Source organism: Macaca thibetana, chromosome 14 (assembly GCF_024542745.1).
Source record: "Macaca thibetana thibetana isolate TM-01 chromosome 14, ASM2454274v1, whole genome shotgun sequence".
NCBI lineage: Eukaryota > Metazoa > Chordata > Mammalia > Primates > Cercopithecidae > Macaca > Macaca thibetana.
This window is the reverse complement of record NC_065591.1, coordinates 9680619-9703306: the sequence shown is the minus strand read 5'-3', so window position 1 is coordinate 9703306 and position 22688 is coordinate 9680619. Positions and strand designations below refer to the sequence as shown.

General features: G+C 52.5%; 2 protein-coding genes across 11 annotated transcripts in view; both read right to left on the bottom strand.

Annotated features, from left to right (window-relative positions):
• The window catches only part of TRMT112 (tRNA methyltransferase activator subunit 11-2), a 347607-nt gene extending 339090 nt beyond the window's left edge, over positions 1-8517 (bottom strand). Inside the window, exon 1 of the mRNA XM_050757363.1 lies at positions 8514-8517. The gene's annotated coding sequence lies outside the window, so the exon portion shown is untranslated. The remainder of the gene's footprint in view (positions 1-8513) is intronic.
• Positions 1-22688, bottom strand: part of NRXN2 (neurexin 2) — a 117252-nt gene that overhangs the window by 45478 nt on the left and 49086 nt on the right. For 9 of the 10 annotated variants that reach the window (XM_050757083.1, XM_050757087.1, XM_050757088.1 and 6 more), the window contains 6 exons: positions 16405-16566; positions 15211-15649; positions 8908-9294; positions 8489-8692; positions 1904-1930; positions 242-361 (listed from right to left, as the gene is read on the bottom strand). In XM_050757083.1, the coding sequence (XP_050613040.1) occupies positions 242-361; positions 1904-1930; positions 8489-8692; positions 8908-9294; positions 15211-15649; positions 16405-16566 (1339 nt within the window). The remainder of the gene's footprint in view (positions 1-241; positions 362-1903; positions 1931-8488; positions 8693-8907; positions 9295-15210; positions 15650-16404; positions 16567-22688) is intronic. The other variant, XM_050757086.1, reaches the window with a different exon arrangement.

Below are 22688 nucleotides of genomic sequence, written 5' to 3'. Positions count from 1 at the left end.
GGAGTGGCAGGACTCGCCAGTCAAGAGCCAACAGGCTGCCAGGGGAATGCTGCTTGCAGGGAGTTGAAATCGTTTCTGGGGTCCCGATGCCCATAACATTCACCCCGAAGGAGAAATGGCAGAGGCAGCTCACCAGAACACCGCCCTAGGAACAGCAGCCCAGGCAGTGGTCACCAAGTACAACAGGGCCAAGCATAGGTCACTGGAGATGTGTCCACCTCCCTGGGCCCAGACCACCTACCCTCCACAGTCACGTTGTCCACAGACAGCTGCAGGCTCTTGCCACGCCGGACCACCCTCACCGTGTGCCACTCATTGTCATTGAGCTTGTGCCCCGCAAACAGCGTCTCGGGGCCTTTACCTGCGGCACCAAGGGGGGAGTGAGTAGGGCACCTATACATGCTCACAGCTGACTTCCTATATCACCTTGGACACACAGACAGCCTCCCCACCCCCGCACATGCCACATATGAACACATACATGACCAATGGCTCATATTTGGCCATACAACACACTCATGAATACAAGTACACACACTCATGGCCTCCCATCACAGCTGGAGTCCATGCACACGCAGAGCTTTTATATCCCAGTCATACATCCACTCTCAGGACTGCCCTTTGTGTGACTTTAGGAGGTGCCATGCACATAGAATATTAAGCGAATGGTGCCTCTAGAGTACCCTGAGGCCCTGCACACAGACACCCACACCTATGACCAACATACTCTTCCCCCAGATTGCTAAGGGCCTTCAGTGAGTGTGGCCAGAAGCTGTATTCCCAGTGTATAAACACAGACCTAAAACTCAAAACTTCACAGTACCCAAATGTAAATGCAGGCCCACAGCTTCAGCCTCCACGCACATACCAGCTCCTCCATCTACAACGGGACCCAATGGGACCTTTCTACATACACATGCCTGGTTAACGTCACACACCAGCTCACGCCACCATATGTACTGCCCATAAATATGCAGGATGGCCAGAGAGGGGAAGGTTCTAGTTCTTAGGAATTATGGCCATTGACTCAAGACCAGGCTTATCAGCTTCCAGAGTCTAAAACAAAACATACTTATCTTTCAAATGCTGCTGGACTTTGTAGCACTCCCTGGTCATCCCCGGGCCACCCAGTGCTCACTCCAGCACACACACAGCATGCCACGCACACATGAAGAGCAGGGTGCCCGTGCCCAGCACACACAGTCTCTGTGCCTGGGCCTACCACGTGCATGCGCTCGCCCACATGACCCCAAGCCACACCATGCAGAAACACCCTGAGACAGAGCATTGAGCCCAGGCGCACTGGGATGTCTGGAGATGTCCACCTGCTCACTCTCCATCTCACCCCTGCTGAAAGCCCTCACTGTCACCACAGAAAGAGCCCCCATTTGGCAGAAATTCACCCCAGTTGGCACAGGAACTGAGGAGAGCTCCCTTCACACTCTCATCCTCTTTCCCGCATACCTCGCCTTCCCCCTTGTGGCCAACTCTGGAGATGCAGCAGCTTATTCCAGCCCCTCTCAGGCTCCTGCCTGCCAGCCCTTAGGACCTCAGAGCATCCCGCCACAGGTGCTACCCAAGTCTCTGCCCCAGCCCTTGATTTCTACCTCCTCCCCACCCTCCTGCTGACTTGGGCAAAGGGTGTTCTTGTCTCTCCCTTCCTAGACCCAGTGAACATCCTGACTGCAGGCCCTCCCCCAGCTCTCCTTGGCTCTGCTTCATTTGGTCCCTCCTGCCTTCCACGACCACCCAACTCCACCCCACTGCCTGCACCCCTCCCCACACCCAAGGCCCAACCACCACTCGAGCCAGCTGTTCTTTCTCCCGGCCTCCCTCCCTAAATCCCAGCGTCCAGCATCCCAGTCCCCTTGGGTCTCTGCAGAAGAAGAGGGAAGCCACTTACTGGGTGCGCAGCCGACGCGCAGGCAGTCTGGGGGGGCCATGGGGCGGGCAGAGGGGAAGGGGAGACAAAAAGGTAAAACAAGTTTTTTTTTTTTTTTTTTTACATCCTTCACAGGGAGGGGTGTCTGCGGGCGGGGTTCCCCCCAGGGCCACTTTCCGGGGACCACGCGTGCCCAGGTGCCCTCTTCCCTTCCTCAGTTAGACCCCTGTCCCTCCTGCCCCCAAGAGGGCTCCAACCCTCCCCAGAGCTGGAAGGCAGGGCAGTCAGATGATGGGAAGAGGGCTTGTGTCCCCCTTCTTAGAGGGGACTAGACCTCTATTGTCTGAGGGAGACGGGCACCTTGGGAATCCCAGTCGTACAGGGGATCAATGGGGGCTGAGGGCTTGACCAACCCCACATCTCCCCTGTCTTTGGGAGGGAGATGGATGGGGAGAGCCAGAGTCCCTGCATCCCCTGCTCTGGGACGACTCCCTCCTCAGAGTCCAGGTGTGACTTGTCACTCCCTGTTCCCCTCTGGGCTCTGAGCTAAATGGAGGGGTCTGCCCCAGGGCCCCCTTCCCGAGGCCATACACCTCCCAAAGCCCCAGGGGCTAGCACCACCCCTACAGGAACCTTCCTTCCACCCCTTCCTATCGTGGGAAATGCCAGGCTGCCACTGGGGATGGATCAGGGGAGTCCTTCACCCTGAAGAGGACCTAGTATTAACCTGCTTTCCTAGTCAGAGGAGCCAAGGTGACATAGATGGAGACAGTGCAGCCCCCAAAATATGACTTCTCTGAGAACAAAAAGCAGTTGGGGACAAGTAGCCACCATAAGCAAAGTTTCCTGCCCCTGCTCTAGTACTGGCATTGCTATCCTCTGATTTCAGGACTGGGAAGGCCCTATGTGGTCAGAAAGCACGTGTCTACACAGAGCCAGCAGCCCAGGGCCCTAAAGCCTCTGGCCATCCCTCTGGTTAGACACATCTACCAAAGGTGGGAGCCAGTCACGTCTTGCAGAAGAAATAGTGGACCAGGGTCCTATGAAGTCCAGATTTAAGGCCCTCAGGATGCCTGCACCACTCCATCAAACCCCAAGCCTGACTCAGCCCAAGGGAGGGGGCTGGCTGGAGCTGCAGAAATCCTTTACTGGGAATCAGGGGAGCTCAGTCCTCGTCTCCACCCTAACACTCACTAACTCACCGTGTGACCCTGGGCAAAGCACTTCTCTCCATGCCTCAGCTTCTCTGCATGTGAGCTGAGGGAATGGATAACAGTAGGATCCTGAGCAGGAAGTAGGCAGCAGGTGGACACTGGGTTGGCTTTGCCTTTCAGAGAGGGGCAGTCTCCCGGCCCTCGACTGGCAGACCCAGTACCCTGGCCTCCTGTCACTCCACCCCAAACAGGCTCTGCCTACCCCACAGCCCAGGAAGCAAAGGGGGTGAGCAGCTGGCATCCCCTGGGCCCCTGAAGGTTCCTGCAGTGGAGGTAAACTGATGCCCCTGTGGCTTTGAGGGCCACGGCCCTTCGGCAGTACAGCTGAGCTCCACACGCGTTGTCAACCGCAGCAGAAGAGTGGAGGCGAGCAGCCAGGACCCTGGGCCACAGCCTGGCACCAAGGGAGGAGCAGAGGAGCAGAGAAAGGTCAAAGGGCAGACACAGAGGGAAGTGAGAAGTCTCAGTGAGAGGAAGGAGGTAGAGAGAGTACAGACAGAAAAGAGGAAGAAAATGGAGCAGAGGAAGGAGCGGCAGCGCAGAGGGGACAGGGGAGGCTGGACAGAAGAGGAAGGGGAGGACTGTCAGGGTGAGGTGGAAGGGTGCCAGGCCCTGGAGTCAGGTCACAGGTGCCCTCTTGGGGCCAGCAGAGTCTTCACCAATGAAGGGTCCAAAAAAGAAAAAAGGGGAGGCTGGACGGGCAAGCAGGTCCCCTACTGGGGAAAAGGCCCAAAGAAGGAGCTTGATTCTTCCCCTTCCCCAGCAAAGGAGCACCAGGAATGGGGGGTCCATCTGTCCAGAGAAGAGGTGTCAGCTCCAGGCTTGCCCTTGCAGAGACTCCACCCTCAGAAGCACAGGCTTCAGTAGGGTTTGCAAGAGCAAACGACTTGAAGATGGGCACCCAGAGGGAAGCCAGCCCCATCCAGAAGAAAGCCAGAGACTGAGAGCGAGCAGGAGAAACCCAGTCCCTTCAACATTCACATTCACCAAAGTTCAGGGGGGCACTAACTAGTAACCTGTTAACTAATGACCTGTGCCTCAAGTGCAGGGAATAGGCAGAAGTGAGTGGTCTTGGTGGCACAGACCCACGAAGGCCCTGGCTGGACACAGAGCAGGGTCGTAGTATGAACATGTTCTGGGGAGGTGAGACAAAACAGTCTGCATGGAAAGGAACTCAGGGGAAAGAACACCGGCTTCCCAGCCCTGCCTCACCTGGGTTCCTTCCCCACCCAGGCCCTATGGGTTGGAGACAGTGGGCCCAAGGCTCCCAGACATCTGTCTCAGAAGTGACATCACAGAGTGGCAGCATGCACTCTGTCATAGCCCTCCTTCAGAGCTGGCTCCCGGCAGCCCCCCTGACAATTATTGACCAGCCTCAGGTGGAAAGGCAATGCACCCTCCCATGACCCCAGGGATTAAAGGACTTTGGGATACAGTGTGTATTTAGCCTGATTTAAAACATGAACGAGAGTTAGATTTCTCTGTTTGATTCCAGGGGGCAGAACTAATGGGAATTTCACAAGTGGGAATTTCAGAAGGGCAGGATGACACTAAGAAAGAACCACTCAGTGATCAGAATGTCCATCTTGGAGGTGGGAGGTAGAAGGCCTCCTACTGGTGGGCAGTGCATGAGTGATTCACAGGGTGGGAAGGGATGTTGAAGGAGGTAACCCCCTTGCAACTCAGAGATTCTTTAATTACACCACACCCTTCATGTCAGCTGCACTGACAGCTGGGACCCCAGGGGCACATCTAGTAAAGGACAGTGCCCAGCCTGGCCTGTCCTCTCCTCCCCTTCAGGGAGGGACGCAGGCCATGCTGGGATAGGGCAAAGAATCCAGGGGACTCCACCATCCTCTAGGGACAGAGATCAACTCCCCAACTCAGGGGCTACAGACAGCAGAGCTCAAGGAACTTGCTCAGTGTTTGCAAACATAGTGGGGGCTGAGGAGCCGCAGCAGGAGGCATGATAAGTTCCTTAGGATCCTCTGCCTGGAAAGAGGCAGCAGTGCCTTTTTGGCCCTCTCTTATCTAGCAAATATCCCATCTCTTGAGGCTAGGACTTAGCAATCCCACCAAGTGGTCACCCGCAGCCTCCACTCCCTCTTCAGGCCCAGCCCAGGGTCTTTTTCAATCCACTGAGTGCCTGTGGAGCTGCAGAGATGCCTCCTGGAGCAATAGCTTCCCTCTCTACAGGATAAGATCATGAGGCCAGAGACCAAGCCTCACCAGGCTTCTCTCTGTTCCCCAGTAGACAGTCCAGCCCAGGCCTGGGGCCTTGGTGTTGCTGCCGGTCTGTGAGGCCCTGCAAGTCCTGGGGAGTAAGCAATGGGGGACAGGAATGGGGCTCTTGAAGTGATTCACGAGGGCCAGGAGGCTGAAGGAGGTGATGCCTTGCGGCTCAGAGATTCTTTACACTGCACTCTTCATATCAGCTGCACTGACAGCTGGGACCCCATGGCACACCTAGTAGAGGACAACTCCAGTCTGTCCATGCTATGTGGAAGTGGCTCCCAGGCCTGGCTCCAAACTCAGGTCTCTATTCCAATACGGTTTTCCAAGAAGGCTGGGTGGGTCTCTACTATGGGCCTTGAATCTGCACAATGGTTTCAATGGTTTCATTCCCATTCTTCCATCTGAGCCTCAAAAGCACCACAGACGTAGGCAGAGTGAAGATTCTTATCTCCATTTTAAAGATTAAAAAGAGAGAGAGAGAGAGACTCAGAGATGGGAAATGACTTACTCAACAGTAAAAGATACCAAGGTTAGGCTCCAAGTCTTCTGGCCCTGAGCCCAGAACTCTTCCCATCCCAACCCAAGGCTCGGTGGCTGGGTAGGGACCACCTGCATGTCCACAGTGCCTACACAGGAGGAATCTATAGACAGATGCGTTTGCACCAAGCTTTTGGTCGTGGATTGTCAGGAGCCATGCTAGAGATGGCATCTCAGCTCATACATGTCAGATGGGGGCAGGGGCACAGCCAGGGGTAAGAAATGGGTGGGAGGACAGTCCTGTTATCTGTCAGTCTGGGAAGCCTATTCTTAACATGATGTGTCTTCCAAGAGGCCACCTTGTTCTCTGACTTTTGAGCACTTATGTGGCACAGAGAGAAAAGTGCACCCATGGAGAGGAGAGGGTGGGTCCCAAGGGCCCACAGGATAGGTTTTCCTGACCAAAGACATTGTTTCCTGTCTAATCTTAAAAGACACAAGCTTCTTCCCAGGGGCCTAAGACAGTCCAAATAAGCAAAATGCATCTGCCTTCCCTGCAAATCTAAGGCCCCAGATTTTTCCTGCTGTGTCCCCAGCAAGCACAGAGACATGTGCTTAGATGCAGACAACACGCACATGCCTAGGCAAAGTGGGGGGGGAACTCACACTAGATACACAGATCTGGGCAGACTTGGAAGTATAGAGCCACTTATGGGGTTCTTGGCTGGGGCCATCCTCTTGACTAGAGTGTCTCCCAGCCTGCTTTCCCCTGCAGAGCTGCTGCACACCACCTGCTCTACAGGCTGTGATTGTGGTTAGAAACAGAGCTGAGGGGAACCCTTCAAACAACTCTGAGGCCCTGGCCACCTGCACATCTCCCCACCTCCAGTCCCCATCTCTCTCAGCAAATCTTTGTCCTAGGAATAAAAGGCCAGGTGGCCAAAAGGGGAAAAGGAAAGAACATAGTATAAATATATTTACAAGGCAATGGGTCCCCCAAAGGCCACAGTCTGTCCCACAAATGCCTTGGAGACCGATGTTAGGATGAGACTCCAGATAAGTATTTAAAAGTTCAAAGTTCGGCCGAGCACAGTGGCTCACACCTGTAAACCCAGCACTTTGGGAGGCCAAGGTGGGTGGATCACGAGGCCAGGAGTTCAAGACCAGCCTGGCCAAGATGGTGAAACCCCATCTCTACTAAAAATACAAAAATTAGCCAGGCGTGGTGGCAGGCACCTGTAATCTCAGCTACTTGGGAGGTTGAGGCAGAGAATCACTTGAACCCAGGAGCAGAGATTGCAATGAGCCCAGATCATGCCACTGCACTCCAACCTGGGCAAAAGAGTAAAACTCTGTCTCAAAAAAAAAAAAAAAAAAAAAAAAAAAAAAGGTCAAAGCTCTGTATTCTCTCCAGTCGTGTATTCTAACCTGCTCAGAAGAGCCCTACTTCCCCTCTAGGTCCAGGACATAACAGGTGACCCTGATGGCCTGCAAACTTCCAATATGGCAGGTGCTACACCTTTATAAGCTTCTAGAGGCCAGTCTGAAATGGACAGATTTGACCTCAGCCTGAACAGCTTAGGACCTCCCATTTCCAGGGTTCCCCTGTTCTGAAAGCTCCAAAAGGGTGGGGACTGCTTATTAACTGCTGTAGCCCCTGGCTTGAAACATACCTAGCATTTATATGGTGTCCCATAAATAGCTGAATGAGTGAACCTGCTGTTTTCTTTTTGCCCCGACTAGGAGAGCTGAAGCCCATGAGGAGAACCTAACAGGCTCATGGTCTGGCCCTCATGGACACCCCAGGGACTGCCAGGTGAAGTGGAGTCAAGGCCTGCTCTCAATCCTAGGCATGGGTGGAGACACGAGTCAGCATGAGTGGCCTGAGGGGGAGGGTCAGCAGCCCTGTCCGAGGCAATGGGAAAAGCACTGAACTTTAAGGCAAATGACCCAGGTTGAGTCCTGGCTCCTCCCTCTGCCTTCACTAGCTTTGTAATGTTGAACAAGTCAATATATGAATTTCATAATCTATAAAACAGGGACAGTAACGCTTGTTTGGTGATCTAGTATCTTCACAGGACAGCCATGAGGCTCAAATGTGAGAGCCCATGGCACTAGAAAGGGGAGACAGCACGTCTGTGTGTCCAGTGTACACATATGCGCCCCCACACGCCAACACACAGACTGCTGTTTAGACTGAGCAGAGCAGTGGGGGGCAGCTGCGTGCAGAGACCAGGCCTTCCTCATCTCTGTATCTGCTACCACACTGAGCTCAGGCTTAGCATCCAGTAGGCATCAGCAAGTGCTTCTCAAATGAATGAACCAATGAATGAGTAAGTGGATGCGCCACTGACCAAAATGAGCTGTGTCATCCATGTGTGTGCAGGACAGATGCTGCCAAGATCCACATGAGTGACCTAGGAGGACAATTAGCATACCCCAGACACTCTGAGTCTTGCCCTTCACAGTGTCATCGAGCATGGAGTGTCACCCTACACTGTGCATCCTCACCAGGGACAGAGCTCTCAGGATCTCTGACCCAGGCTGGCACCTCCCCACCCCCAAACTCTGCTGAGGGCACCTCTTGCTGGTGCCACCTCCAGCTTCTCCAGACAGAGGCAGGTGTGGGTCAGAGACAAGGCCAGGTGAGGGGTCAGGAAGCACAGGGCAGGATGGTTACCGAGGTTGACAGTGAGCTTCATCTGCCCCCCATCCAGCTCCAGGCGCAGGGTGTCGGCAGACTCCCTGGAAGTGGTGGCCATCATGAGTCCGTAGGCCCGCTGGGACATGAAACGCAGGGACACATCTTCTGCCTCCGTGTGCATGGCGTTAGGCAGCATGATCTTCATGTACATGGAGCCATCGTAGCTCAGGACCGTGGCCTCTGCCCCACAGGAGTCGGGGAAGAGGGAAGGGGAAAACAGGCAGAGGCCAGGGGAGGGAAAAGACCAGAGAATCATTACAAGGGTGACAAGCCTAAGGCAGGTCTATGAGAGGATATCCTAGGAGGAGGTGGCACAGGGATGGAAAGTAGGAGTTACCCTGAGAAGGAGCACAGGGATGGGAAGCAGGGACACCCAGGATGAAGACCAGCCTCACCTCTCTCACAGACCCGCCCAAGAAAGCCGGTCCCAATGCAGTCACAGACGAAGCGGTTCCAGCCTTCTCGACAGATGCCCCCATTGCGACAGGGGGCAGATGCACACTGCTTCAGTGTCTCCCGGGAGCAGAAGGGGGCGACGCCCACAGCCCCCTGAGCCTCGGCCAGGCCCCGGAGGTCTCGGCTACGCCCATCTATGAAGAGGTCCCGCACACAGCCCACGTAGCCTGCCCGGAGTGCTGCTGTCCACACCTCTGGGGGTAGGGGCAGGTCCACCCGGCCCCCCTCAGGGAGACCGCCCAGGTACAGCTCACTCTCCAGGTCCAGAATCTCGCTGTCCCCAGTTGCCAAGAATGGTGTGCTGCGACTATTCACTGAGATGGAGCCTGGGAATCAAGGGAAGGCAGGATGGAGAAAAGCCACAGGACAGAAAGGGACATCCTGACTCTGCCAAGGAGGCCCCCACCAAGTATGGGCCCCTCCACTTTGTGCCCTGCAGCAGGCTCAGGAGGATGAGCAGCAGTCCTGGGCTGGAAGCTCAGCCTCACTCACTGCAAAAACTGCTTAACAAAGGCCCCCAGGCTCAGAGGCTCCTGTGATGCAGCCCCAGCCCAGCTGCAGAATGCTGTGGGCCTCCGTCCATACCCTCCTCCCCACCTCAGTGAGTCCTCAGAAGATATGCAGGAAGTGAGCATGCCCAAATCTTGAGCTCAGAAAGGGTTGGATCATTCACTGGGTCATTCCTGCCAGCCAGTTTCTTAGACTGGGAACCGGAAGCAGAGAACCTTAAGGAACAGAAGGGGCTGAAAGATCTTTAATCCAAGGGAGTTTTTTCCCCCAACAAACATTTATTGAGCTTTTATGACTAGGTGCCAGGCACCTAGCACTTTAAATATATTATATCACTTAAGTCTCATAATAACTCTACGAAATTGGTCCTTTATGATCCCATTTTGAAATGGTAGATGAGGCTTGCAGAGACTGGGGAACAGTGCCAAAGCGCCACAGTGGGGAAGGAACACAGCCAAAGTACGGTCCCAGCAGCAAGAACTCAGAGCCTGTACTCTCCACCCCTCAGACAAGAGCCCACTCTGCAGCCAGCAAGGCACACGAGCAGATTGGCTCCAGGGCCTGTGGGGCAGGACAGCAGTGAGGAGAAAGGAGGCAGGCACAGAATTTTTAGGTAGAAGAGTTCTTCAGAAATAGAGGGTGCTTGGCCGGGTATGGTGGTTCACGCCTGTAATCCCAGCACTTTGGGAGGTCGAGGCGGATGGATCACTTGAGGTCAGGAGTTCAAGACCAGCCTGGCCAACATGGTGAAACTCCATCTCTACTGAAAAAAAAAAAAAAAAAAAAAATTAGCCGGGCATGGTGGTGCAAACCTGTAGTCCAAGCTACTCGGGAGACTGAGGCAGGAGAATCACTTGAACCCGGGAGGCAGAGGCTGCAGTGAGCCGAGATCATGCCACTGCCCTCCAGCCTAGGAGACAGAGTGAGACTCCATCTCAAAAAAGAAGAAAGAAGAAAAGAAGAAGAAGAAGTAGTAGTAGTAGTAGTAGTAGTAGTAGTAGTAGTACTAGGTGATTATCTTAGAAAAAAGACTTGGGATCAGGTGGGAGTTCCATAGCCTTTACTGAGACCGTAAGCTGCAGAAACCTCTACATTAGAAATTTTATTCTACTTGTATTTTTTAATTCCTTCTTCTGTCGTTTTCCAAGTTTGGAAGAACTGTTTAAAAGGGGTCGGGGTGGGAGTTGAGTTCAATCTCTCTCCTCACTGCAAGACCCCATTGCAGTCATCTTAGTTAGGAAAAAAAAAAAAAAAGACTGCCTAACTTCATGGGATTAAAGACAGGTTAGGAGGGTTTGGGTCTGCATGAGGCCGGAATTTGGCAGGGAGCTTTGGGAGGACAATCAGTGTGAGCATAGGGTGGGAAACCAAGAGGGAAGAACAGGGACCTCCTCTACAGACACATGCCCTCATTCAGGGCATGTTCTTCTTTGCTCAAAACCTCACCTGAGGCCGGGCGCAGCGGCTCACACCTGTAATCCTAGCACTTTGGGAGGCCGAGGCAGGCGGATCACCTGAGGTCAGGAGTTCAAGACCAGCCTGGCAACATGGTGAAACCCCATCTCTACTAAAAATACAAAATTTAGCCGGGCATGGTGGGCACCTGTAATCCCAGCTACTCAAGAGGCTGAGGCAAGAGAATCACTTGAACCCGGGAGGCGGAGGTTGCAGTGAGCTGAGATCATGTCACTACACTCCAGCCTGGCAGCCTGGGCGACAAGAGCAAAACTCTGACTCAAGAAAAAGCAAAAACAAACAAACAAAAAAAAACACCTTACCTGAACCAGAGCTGTGCCCCCTTTTAGTAACATGGTCTCTAGCTATTCTTTCCATACAAGGTGCCAGATGACCCAAGGTCCTGACTCTAAACCCACTTCCCAGGGCTGGGGGCCCACTCCCCTAACAGGCCACTAAACATGGCCTGCCTGACCACCCACACCTCTATTTATAGCCAGAGTCCCCCATGCCTGTTCTGCCCACCCACTGCAGGGTCTCCTGGGCTCTACATGACCCAACCAGACTCTCTACAAATGAACCAAATGTTGGAAAAGGAAGAGACAGAGAAGGAAAGAGATGGGGAAGGGGTGTATAATGGAGGGTCAACAAGAGGAAACTCTAGTGAGTACAGGCCTCTGCACCAAGATCACTCAATACATGGAAAAGAACAACCCAAGCATCCATCAACAGATGGATGGATAAACGCAAAGTGTATATCCAGGCAATGGAATATTATTGAGCCCTAAAAAGGAAGGACATCCTGACACATGCTACCACATGAACGAACCTAGAAGACATTATGCAAAATGAAATAAAGCCACATACAAAGGGACAAATATTATATGATTCCACTTAACGGAGGTACCAAGAGTGGCCAGATTCTTACACAGAAAGTAGAATGGTGAGTGCCAACGGCTAAGAGGAGAGGGAATGGGGAGTTAGTGTTTATTGGGCCAGAGTTTCAGTTTGGGAAGATGAGAAAAGTTCTGGAGATAAATGATAGTTACCAGTGATATTTACACAACAATATGCATGTACTTAACACCACTAAACTGCATAGTTAAAAATGGTTACGATGGGCTGGGCACGGAGGCTCACACCTGTAATCCCAGCACTTTGGGAGGCTAAGGCAAATGTATCACTTGAGGTCAGGAGTTCAAGGCCAGCCTGATCAACATGGTGAAACCCCATCTCTATTTAAAAAAAAAAAATTATATATATATATACACATATATATATACCCACACACACAGACACACAAAATTAGCTGGGCATGGTGACACACTCCTATAATCTCAGCTACCTGGGAAGCTGAGGCAGGAAAATCACTTGAACCCAGGAGACAGAGGTTGCAGTGAGCCGAGATCGCACCATTGCACTCCAGCCTAGGCAAAAAGAGCGAAACTCCATCTCAAAAAAAAAAAAAAGGTTACGATGGTAAATTTTTTTTTGCTGTTTTTTCATTTTTTTCTCTGTCCCACGTGATGTGCAGGAAAGGGTGGTAAATTTTGTTATGTATCATTTACCACAATTGCAAAAACAAAAATAGAAAAAAAATGGAAAAGATCTAAGATAGTTTTCTCGGAATAGCTGCCCCAAGTCTGTGTTTGTGTACACATATGAAATGGATCATCAGAGGCCAGGCACGGTGGCTCACGCTGTAATCCCAGCACTTTGGGAGGCTGAGGCAGGTGAATCACAAGGTCAGAAGTTCAAGACCAGCCTGGCCAACATGGTGAAACCCTGTCTCCAACAAAAATACAAAAATTAGCCAGGCGTGGTGGCATGTGCCTACAATCCCAGCTACTTGGGAGGCTGAGGCAGGAGAATCACTTGAACCCGGGAGGCAGAGGTTGCAGTGAGCTGAGATCACACCACTGCACTCCAGCCTGGGCAACAGAGTGAGACTTCATCTCAAAAAAAAAAAAGAAAAAGAAAAAGAAAAGAAATGGGTCGTCAGAAATGTCCAGAATTGGTCAAGACAGGAATCCAAGCACCAGCCAGACCTGGTCCAGACTCTGGCTCCAGAGATTGGTGTGAGCTAACAGGAGTACTTCCTAAAAGCACAGAGAAGTGGAAGCCCTGCAGTGCCCTGCAAGGTTTGGGCAGACTTCCAACCTAGAGTGTTACTGACCACCTGGTGGAAACCCTGGGGCACAGAGAGCTCTGGGAAGAATTCCTGGTGCTGTCCTGAGACACAACCCGGGGATGAAACCATTTAATGTGAAGCCCAGGGGAAGCAACACTTCAAGGACGGAAGCGAAAGAAATAGCAAGCCCATGAGAAGCTGTCATTCTCCGGGAGCCACAGGGGCCCCTCCTTCCTGCACAGGGAGGAATGGTCACTCCACCCAAACTCACAGGCCCAGCTCAGTGACAGGTGGAGGAGCACAAAAATTTAGCTAATGTTGGCCGGGTGCTGTGGCTCACGCCTGTAATCCCAGCACTTTGGGAGGCTGAGGCAGGCAGATCACCAGGACAGGAGATCAAGACCATCCTGGCTAAGACGGTGAAATCCTGTTTCTACTAAAAATACAAAAAATTAGCCGGGCGTGGTGGCAGGTGCCTATAGTCCCAGCTACTCAGGAGGCTGAGGCAGGAGAATCGCTTGAACCCGGGAGGTGAAGGTTGCAGTGAGCTGAGATCACACACCACAGCACTTCAGCCTGGGCAATAGAGCAAGACTCCGTATAAAAATATATATATATATTTAGCTGAGCGTTGATAAGTGCTTAAATAGGATAATGTGTCAGTTCTCATTTATATCAATTTCCCTTTCTTGGATAATTCTCTCATGTTTAACAAGATGGAGAAGAGTAAAGGAGAGAGAATTAGCAGACAGAAAACAGGAAGAGGATACAAAAGACTGAAATGAAGGGTGAAGAAGACAGTGGTTAGAAGCAACAGAAGATTCAAGAACAGGCATCTGCTTGACGCCAGGACTCTCTGCCCTGACACTTTATTGTTCTAGAGCCCTCACTGCTAGGTGGGGGTGTGGGGCTATTTACTGTCTTTTTCACTCCATGTTCTCCCACCCCACACCAGAACAGGGGGTCTGTGACAGCAAAGATAGTCTTTTTAGTTTCCCTGCTGTCCATATCTCCAGAACCTTGGACAGCATCTGGCACACAGCGGGTGCTCAGTAACTGCTGAGTGAGCGAATTTTTTTTTTTCTTTTTTTTTTTTTTTTTTTTTTTTGACAGTCTTCCTCTGTCGCCCAGGCTGGAGTGCAATGGCAGGATTTTGGCTCACTGCAACCTCCGCCTCCCAGGTTCAAGCGATTCTCCTGCCTCAGCCTCCCAATTAGCTGTGACTACAGGAGTGCACCACCATGCCTGGCTAATTTCTGTATTTTTAGTAGAGACGGGGTTTCACCACGTTGGCCAGGGTAGTCTCGAACTCCTGACCTCAAATGGTCCACCCACCTCGGCCTCCCAAAGTGCTAGGATTACAGGCATGAGCCACAGCGCCTAGCCTAGTCAGTTAATTTTTTTTTTTTTTTTTAAGTTGAATGGCTCTAGACAGAAGGGAGGCATGGCTGGGAAGATATATTCTTTTTTTTTTTTTTTTTTTTTTTTTTGAGACAGAGTCTGTCACCCAGGCTGGAGTGCAATGGTGTGATCTAGGCTCACTGCAAGCTCTGCCTCCCGGGTTCACGCCATTCTTCTGCGTCAGCCTCCGAGTAGCTGGGACTACAGGTGCCCACCACCACACCCGGCTAATATTTTGTAATTTTAGTAGAGATGGGGTTTTGCCATGTTAGCCAGGATGGTCTCGATCTCCTGACCTCACGATCTGCCCACTTTGGCCTCCCAAAGTGCTGGGATTACAGGCGAGAGGCATCGCGCCCGGCCGGAAGATATATTCTTAAAGGAGAATGGGGTATCTACTCTATGTTGGCCACTGTACTAATCCTTCTACAGGTGTGCTCTTATTTTCTCCTCTTGATGGCCCTTGTGGGATTATTCCTTCTACAGATAAGGAAATGGAGTCTCACTTGCAGCAAGTAGGGGAGCTGAGGTGTGATCCAGGTCTGACTGACACCAAATGGTGTGCTCTTTCTGCAAATGTCCAGAAAGGACAATTGGGAAGACGTGAGGAGGAGTGGAGGAGAGGTGGCAGGGAAGAGTATAGGAAACGGTGTAGAAGAGACCCGCTGAAGAGAGACGGAGAGCATGTCAGGGCAGATGGAAAGGGGTGACCCACGGAAGGGGAAGGGTCCAGAGGCCTCCTGACCTTTTCGCCCGTCCCTCTGGAAGTCCACGTGACACCACTCGCCATCATTGACCTTGCGGCTGGATGCCCGCAGCTTGATGCCCCCAGATCCCATGTCCAGCAGAAGATAGAGGTGGCCATCCAAAAGCTCCATGGCAAAGTAGTCGGCCCGCTGAGCAGAGCTGTGGCTGCCAGCTCCACCCCCAGCCCGCCGGCCCTGGCTGAAGAGCAGCAGCCCATTGGGCTCAGTGGTGCGGAAGTCTAGGGAGATGGAGCCAGTGCGCTTAGCGCTCCAGCGGGGCAGCGCCACAAAGGCCTCGGGACTCTCAAAGGTCACAGGGTCCAGGGCAGCCACATCCTCACAGCGGAATGACAAGTCCCCCTGCAGCTTCATCTTGGGGTCCCCTTCCTTTGCCAGGCGGGATAGTTCCAGTTTGAAGTCATTGTTCTTATAGACCACCTGCAGGGAGGGGTGGCGTCAGGTATAAAGAATCAGAAAGCAGCTTAGGGCCTGGTCACTCCCACCCAGCAGCGAGCACCAGGGGACCCAGTCACCCACCCCTGTAGCCCCTGCTCAGTTCCACCAGACCACTCCCCTTAGGCCTCTGTTCCAGAGCTTCAGGCACAGAGGCTGTGAACAAGCACCTCCCTTGCCTGTCCTGTCCTGTCTTCTGGCCCAGCAGGAGCATGGTAACTTGCCCTGTGGGCTCTCAGTGCCCACTAAATTGCAATTCATAATAATGACAAGGCCACTGACATGTGGTAGCCATTTTCTACTTGATGAAGCACGTTCACTTACACTCTCATGTGCGCCTCACAACCTTATGAAGTAGGCACTGACTACCCATCTACACAGGAGGAAACTCAGCATTAGACAGTCAAGTGACTTGACCACAGTCACAGAACCAATAAGTGGAAGAGCTGGGACTCAAGCAAAGGTCTTTAGTCTTCACACCCAGCATTCTTTCCTCTGTTTCACAGCTGCCTTTGAGGGGCCTCTATAAGGATGGGAGTTTCTAAGGCTCAAGGAAATGAGAGGAGAGAAGCCTCTTGATAGAGTCAGTGGGCCTTAGGTTTTAAAGAGGGGGTGTCTCCCACCATGGACTTGGAAGGAACAGGGGACCCAGACACCTAGCCGGGTCAGACTAAGTGACACTGAAGACAGGAGCCAAAGGGCTCCTGAACGGCCTGCAGCCCCTCCCTAGCCCTACTCACGTCCTTGAGGCAGCCCATGAAGTTGTTGCTGACGGGTGAGCCCGGCAGGTCAGCTGTGTTGGGGCTGCCCCCAATGTAGAAGAAGTCATCAGAGCCCAGCATGGTGTAATCCTCCTGCGTGTAGCCTGTGGTGGTCAGGATCCCGTCCACCGAGATGGTCACCTGCCCAGCCCAGGAGGGAGGGAGAAAGACAGGAGACAACCAACATCAAATCCCTAGGAAGAGCTATGGCTGGGCAAAGGAGGGGCCAGAGGGCAGCAGGGGAGGGGGACCCCCATTTTTATGTCTGCTTGTCTTGGAGAAGGAACAGTGGGGGGAGAGAAGGAATGAGGAAAAGGAGGCAGCACAAGATTTGATGGTTTTAGGGTGGGCTAAGACCTGCCCTCTTGCCCCCAGCTCAGCAGGCAAGAGCCTGAAGGGTACTTGGAGAGCTCCCCATGAGGTCCCCCAAGAAGTTGTTCCTGGAAGGCACTCTGAACAAGAATGTGGGCTCCAGGATGGATCCCCCATTCTGGGGCACAGGATGGGTGCAGATGGCATCCTCACTTTTCTTCTCCTGAAGGTACTCTCTGGACACACACATGACTCCAGAACTTCTTTCAAAAGTGTGCCAGAGAATGGTGTTCCCCAGACCTTGGTGGCTTAGACTCACCTGCAGCCCTCTCCGCTGGGTGCTGGGAAGCCTTTCAGTCTGGACCCAGTAGGGAGATGGAAGATAGCAGTGTGAGGACCAGGAACTCAGATATTCCCAGAAAGTCTTGAAACTTTCTGGGGTTGCCCATCGGGGCTGATTTCCACCCCTGCCGCCCAGTCTCCGGGTTTGTACTTCTAGCCCTTCCCTGAGTCTGTCTCTTGGCTCCTCAGATCTCCTTATATTCAGGTCACTCTCTTGCCTCCAAAGGAGAGGGAGCTCTTTAGCTACATTAGTCCACTCTTCCTTCTTCCTATCTAATTGCCTTGTCTACAGACACCACCAGAGTTACTCCAGGGAGTCAGGGCCAGCTTAGGGAACAGAGGGGAATAGGGCTAACCTCATGAATACCTTGCCCCTGGGCTGAAAGTTCAGTAAGAAAGCAGGATGAGTGGGAATGGGGCAGTACTTGGTGTTCCAGGAGGCAGGGGGGCTCAGCGGTGGCCTGGAGAATGCCGAAGTGATCTTAGGTGGGGCAGGGCGGAGCGTGACAAGGACAGGAAACTCTCTGACTCCCCCAGTCTCCCCAGGCAAATGTCCACCTAGTCTCCAAAAAATCTAACTCTACAAGCAGCCCACAAGGGTTCAAGACACCCAGAAAGGTTGTGGGAGAAGGGCCAAGGGCTATGAGACCATGAGCCCCTACTCTAGGAAGGCAGTGGTTTGGGAAGGTCAGCTGGGAAAGAGGGCAGAGCTCTGCAGGGTCAATAGGAAGCTGGCTCAGGGTTAGCCCAACACTGTGTTTCCAAAGGCCACAGCTCACCCCATTTCTCATTCCCCTGGCAGAGAGGGACTGGAGAAAGGGAAGAAGGAACCGGGATGAAAGGTCAGGGATAAGACAGGGAGTGGGTAATAGGCTGAACGGGCCTCCCTAGGACAAATTCAACTCCATCCAGCCCTCCACCTCCACTCTCCCTGATGCTGCACTGAAAGAGGTGCCTCAGTACCCTCTTTCAGGAACAGTCTAGAGATTGGGGCCTTCCAGTCACATCCTATGCCCTCCTCACCCACACCAGTCTATATGCACATGCCACCAGCCATCTTCCAGCGACTGGTCTCCAGGGGTCCATAGTCTCAGTGGGTGAGGGGAGGAACTCCAAAGGGACATGAGCAGAACTGGGGTAAGGGAGCTTCCTGCCCTCCCAGGACCCCCGAATCCCCCCGTGCTTGGCTGGAGCCTTGCAGTGAATAGGGTAGAACTGAGCCCCACTTTCCACCTCCTGGGAACCATCAAACCTTGTGCTGGGGTAACTAGGTTCAAGAGCAGAAGGTAAGAGGGTGTCTTTGTGGAAAGGGGCAGTCTGAAAGCTTTTGAATCTTATTTGAGGGGAGGGCCGGTCATTACCATTTATTTCTTCTTCCCTCCACCCCACCCTAAGGCTAGGAAGTAGGGGTCTGGGTAGAAAAGGGAAGGGTCAAAGTATTAGTCACAAAAACATGCAAACAAGATTAGACCTGGCAGAGAGGGGCTGGAGAAAGGGAAGAAGGAACCGGGATGAAAGGTCAGGGATAAGACAGGGAGTGGGTAATAGGCTGAACGGGCCTCCCTGGGACAAATTCAACTCCATCCAGCCCTCCACCTCCACTCTCCCTGATGCTGCACTGAGAGACCAGGAACTGGGCTGCTGATTACTTCCTGTGCCTAAGTCTGGTCACCCCAACTGGTCAGCTCCTGACAGGTAGGCACCAGCCTGACATGTCCCTGTAACCCCACTAATCTGAACATAATCCAGGATATACAGCACATAGCCATTAAAGATCATCTTATGACCCAGGGCCACAAAGCCGGCATCTCCATCTATGAACCTAACACCTAGGGAGCCTGTGACTTTGGTGACAGAAACTCAAGTGCACTCCTGCTTCAGTGCAGGGAAAGGGCTCTTCTGGTCCCAAAGCTCCCCAGGAAGAGAATCTCCTCTTTTGGCCTCCAGCCCACCTGAGCCCCTCAGCTGTGTCCTCCCTCCCTGACCTCAGAAGCCAGGGCACCAGCCACTGGCCATCTCCCTCACCCTATGGGCTCTCTCTATCCCACTCCATTTGCCAAAGTCACCCTTCCTTTGCCCTCTCAGACTTAGACGAGGTGACAGTGTAGGGTAGAGAGGAGGAAACACCCTCCTCAGTTTCCCTCCTGACTGGGCACAATCTCACCTTGCCCCCTGGGCTTTTTGCAGATCACTCCCATGTGCTCCCTACTGGGAAAGGGCTGCCTTAATCACCCTCTTATGGCCCAGGGCTGGGCCTGGGGGTGGGGTAGCAGGAGGAAGGACAATATAAGGAAGTGCCCTGAGGAAGGGGATCAGCCAGAGGTGGGGAGTAGAGGGAGAAAGTGGGGACGGGTTCTGGGTGGAAAGGAAGCCAAAGGTAGAGGGAATGGAGGAAGGTCTCTGGGGAAGGCAAGGAGGGAGATGACTTAGATTAGTAAAACCCGACTGTTCCCTCAGACAAATCAAAGTCCAGACACAAAAATGGCAGGTTCGTTAGTAAAAGCAGGAAACAGGGGAATAATTCCCCCGGTCCCCCTCCACCCCAGGGGTTCATGATGCCCCTGCCCCCCAACCCCCCCCCACGCATCTTCTGGAAGGGGTGGGGCCGGTGGGGGAGGAGGGAAAGGAGGGGGTCGTGTGACACAGAACAGCCACTGCAGCTGGACACATGCAGGTTAGAGGAGCAGGGTAAGGGCTAGGCCCAGCAGGACAGGCCAGAGAAAGGCAGCCAGGTAAGAAGGCGTGCAGGGCAGGGGCATTGGGAGGATCAGAGATGGTGGCGACAGAGCTGTGGGGCGCAGGTAGGGAGAGCTTCCTTCCGATGATGAGGGGAAAAGAGAGGAGTGACCACTAGGACAGAGACACTATAAGGGTTGAAAAAGAAAGAGAAAAGACATTTGACTCTACCTTCCTCATAAGCAGGCGACCCAAGACTCATTCCACCACCCATTCGCCACCAATCACCAATCCCCAGACACACCTGCGTACATACCACATCCTACCCAGGGCAGTGAGACGTTCCAGCTGTCTCCTTCCAAACAGCATCACTGAGACATAGCAGAGTGTCTGCACCCAACCCATGCCAACCCGCTCAACACAGACAAGCAAGCCAAGTGGGTACTGAACTGGCCAAGGGGAATGAGCCAGAGCTTCTGCCCTGGAAAAGTTGTGTCCAGCCAGAGGAGAAGGGAGAGGGTGCAGAGGCAGCAGGAGCCCACGGCCCAGCCCCCACCGTGCTCCCCAGGAGCAGGGAGGCTGGATGCAGGTGGCCACAAGGGGCAGCCTGTGACTTGGGTGGGCTCTCAGCCCTCCCTGCTGACCCCACTTCTCTTTCTGCTCCACGCACCTCCCCTGTGGCAGGCTGTGCAGGATATGAAACTAGGCCCTGGCCATAAATAACTCCACATTGGTGGGCACTTCATGCCCACCATGCCTGAGGAAGAAAGGCTGAGGAAGAGGGGAAGTATCCTTCTGCCATCTTCTGGAGCCTTTCTCAGTTGCCTGTGATGGTCACAGGGTCACTGACCTCCTTGGGAGTGGGACTTATTCTGGGGAGAACAAGACGGAGGGCAGGTATTTTTAACTTGTGGGCAAGCTGACTGAGCTAGGGAGATTCCAAGTCCCTTGATATTGTGTGCAAAACTGGCTCTGTGGGCTTTTTTCCTGTGAGAGTCCATTGCTGTCATCAAATTCTCAAAGGTATCCAAGAGCCAAAGGTGGTTAAGAACAACCAGTCTAGGGGAAAGGTCCTGGCATCCCCTTAGGATTGAGTGGGTGGAAATAAGAGACAAAGACAAAGGGGAAGAAAGGGTCTCCAGGCTGAGTGAGGTACTGCAAGTCCTGCTAAGGGTTTGGGTTAGCTACCTGTTCAATGAGAGGGCAGAAACTAACCAGAGACTCGGGCTGGAAAGATACACCATGAAGATGGACTGAATCGGCAGGCACAGCCCTGTCGTGAATCCTGAGGTCTGGATTTGATAGTTTGGGAATAGAGAGGAAAGATATCAGGTCAGAAATCCTGGGCTCTCATTCAGCCTTTATCCTTTTCCAAAACAATCCCATTTTACCTCTGACTCTCATCTGTGAGAGGAGTTTAACAACTTCTGCGGCTCCCATTTCTTCCAGGCTTACACTGAGCACCAAATGAGAAAACTGAAGTGAAAGTCCTCCATATCTGGCTATGTGACCCTAGACCAGGTGCTTTCTCTGGGCTTCAGCTTTCCCCATCTGTTAACTGGGAACAGTCTCTGCCTGCTACGTGCAACCCAGGCATTTATCAAGTTTAAATGATATTCGAAAGGGGAAAGCTATTCAAAGACTCCCAGTGTGTATACAAAGAACTATCATTATTTTTACAAGCAAACTCCATCAGCCTGATCACACCTAATCCAAACTTCTCAACCTTCTCAAGGTTGGCCTTTTTGCTTTATATCCACCCTCTCCCCGAAGAAGAAGTGCTCAAACAACATGAAAAGAGTCCATATAAATGAGTTAGTAAAAATAAACTGGAAACTAACCAAAACCTGTCTGGGGGATGCCTTGGGAATCAGAACACATCGAACCCTGTTACAAGGCTTCAGACTCTGGTCTTGGCCGGAAAGAGCTGATTCCTAGTACAGGTTTATGAAGGTCTGTGAGGCTACCAAAAGGCAACTAGATCTGTTTACCAGTCAGTATTGCTCATGCAGGAAAGTGCGGACTTCAGAGACTCAGAATTTAGCAGATACTTTCCTTTTCAGGGCTGAAACAAGACAGTATTGTTTACTTTTGTTTGTTTGTTTGTTTGTTTGTGTGTGTGTGTGTGTGTGTGTGTGTGTGTGTGTGTGTTTTAGAGATAGGGTCTTGTTTGTTTGTTTGTTTGTTTGTTTGTTTGTTTTAGAGATGGTGTCTTGCTGGGGCACAATGGCTCATGCCTGTATCCTAACACTTTGGGAAGCCGAGGTGGGTGGAATGCCTGAGCTCAGGAATTCGAGACCAGCCTGGGCAACACGGTGAAATCCTGTCTCTACTAAAAATACAAAAACTTAGCCAGGTGTGGTGGAGTGCACCTGTAGTCCAAGCTACTCAGGAGGCTGAGGCATGAGAATTGCTTGAACCCAGGAGGCAGAGGTTGCAGTGAGCCGAGATCATGTCACTTCACTCCAGCCTAGGCAACAGAGCCAGACTCTATCTCCAAAAAAAAAAAAAAGAGGGGAGGGGGGTCTTGCTATGTCATCCAGGCTAGTCTTGAACTCCTGGGCTCATGCAATCTTCCCATCTCAGCCTTGAGTAGCTGAGATTACAGGTTCATAGCTGGTTGTTGGCTTCTTCTTTTTGTTTTGTGTTTTGTTTTGTTCTGTTTTGTTTTGTTTTGGAGATGGAGTTTTACTCCTGTTGCCCAGGCTGGAGTGCAGTAGCGCGATCTCGGTTCACTGCAACCTTGGCCTCCCAGGTTCAAGTAATTCTTCTGCCTTAGCCTTCTGAGTAGCTGAGATTACAGATGCCCATCACCACACCCGGCTATTTTTTTGTATTTTTAGTAGAGACAGGGTTTCACCATGTTAGCCAGGCTGGCCTTGAACTCCTGGACTCAGGTGATCCACCCGCCTCAGCCTCCCAAAATGCTGGGA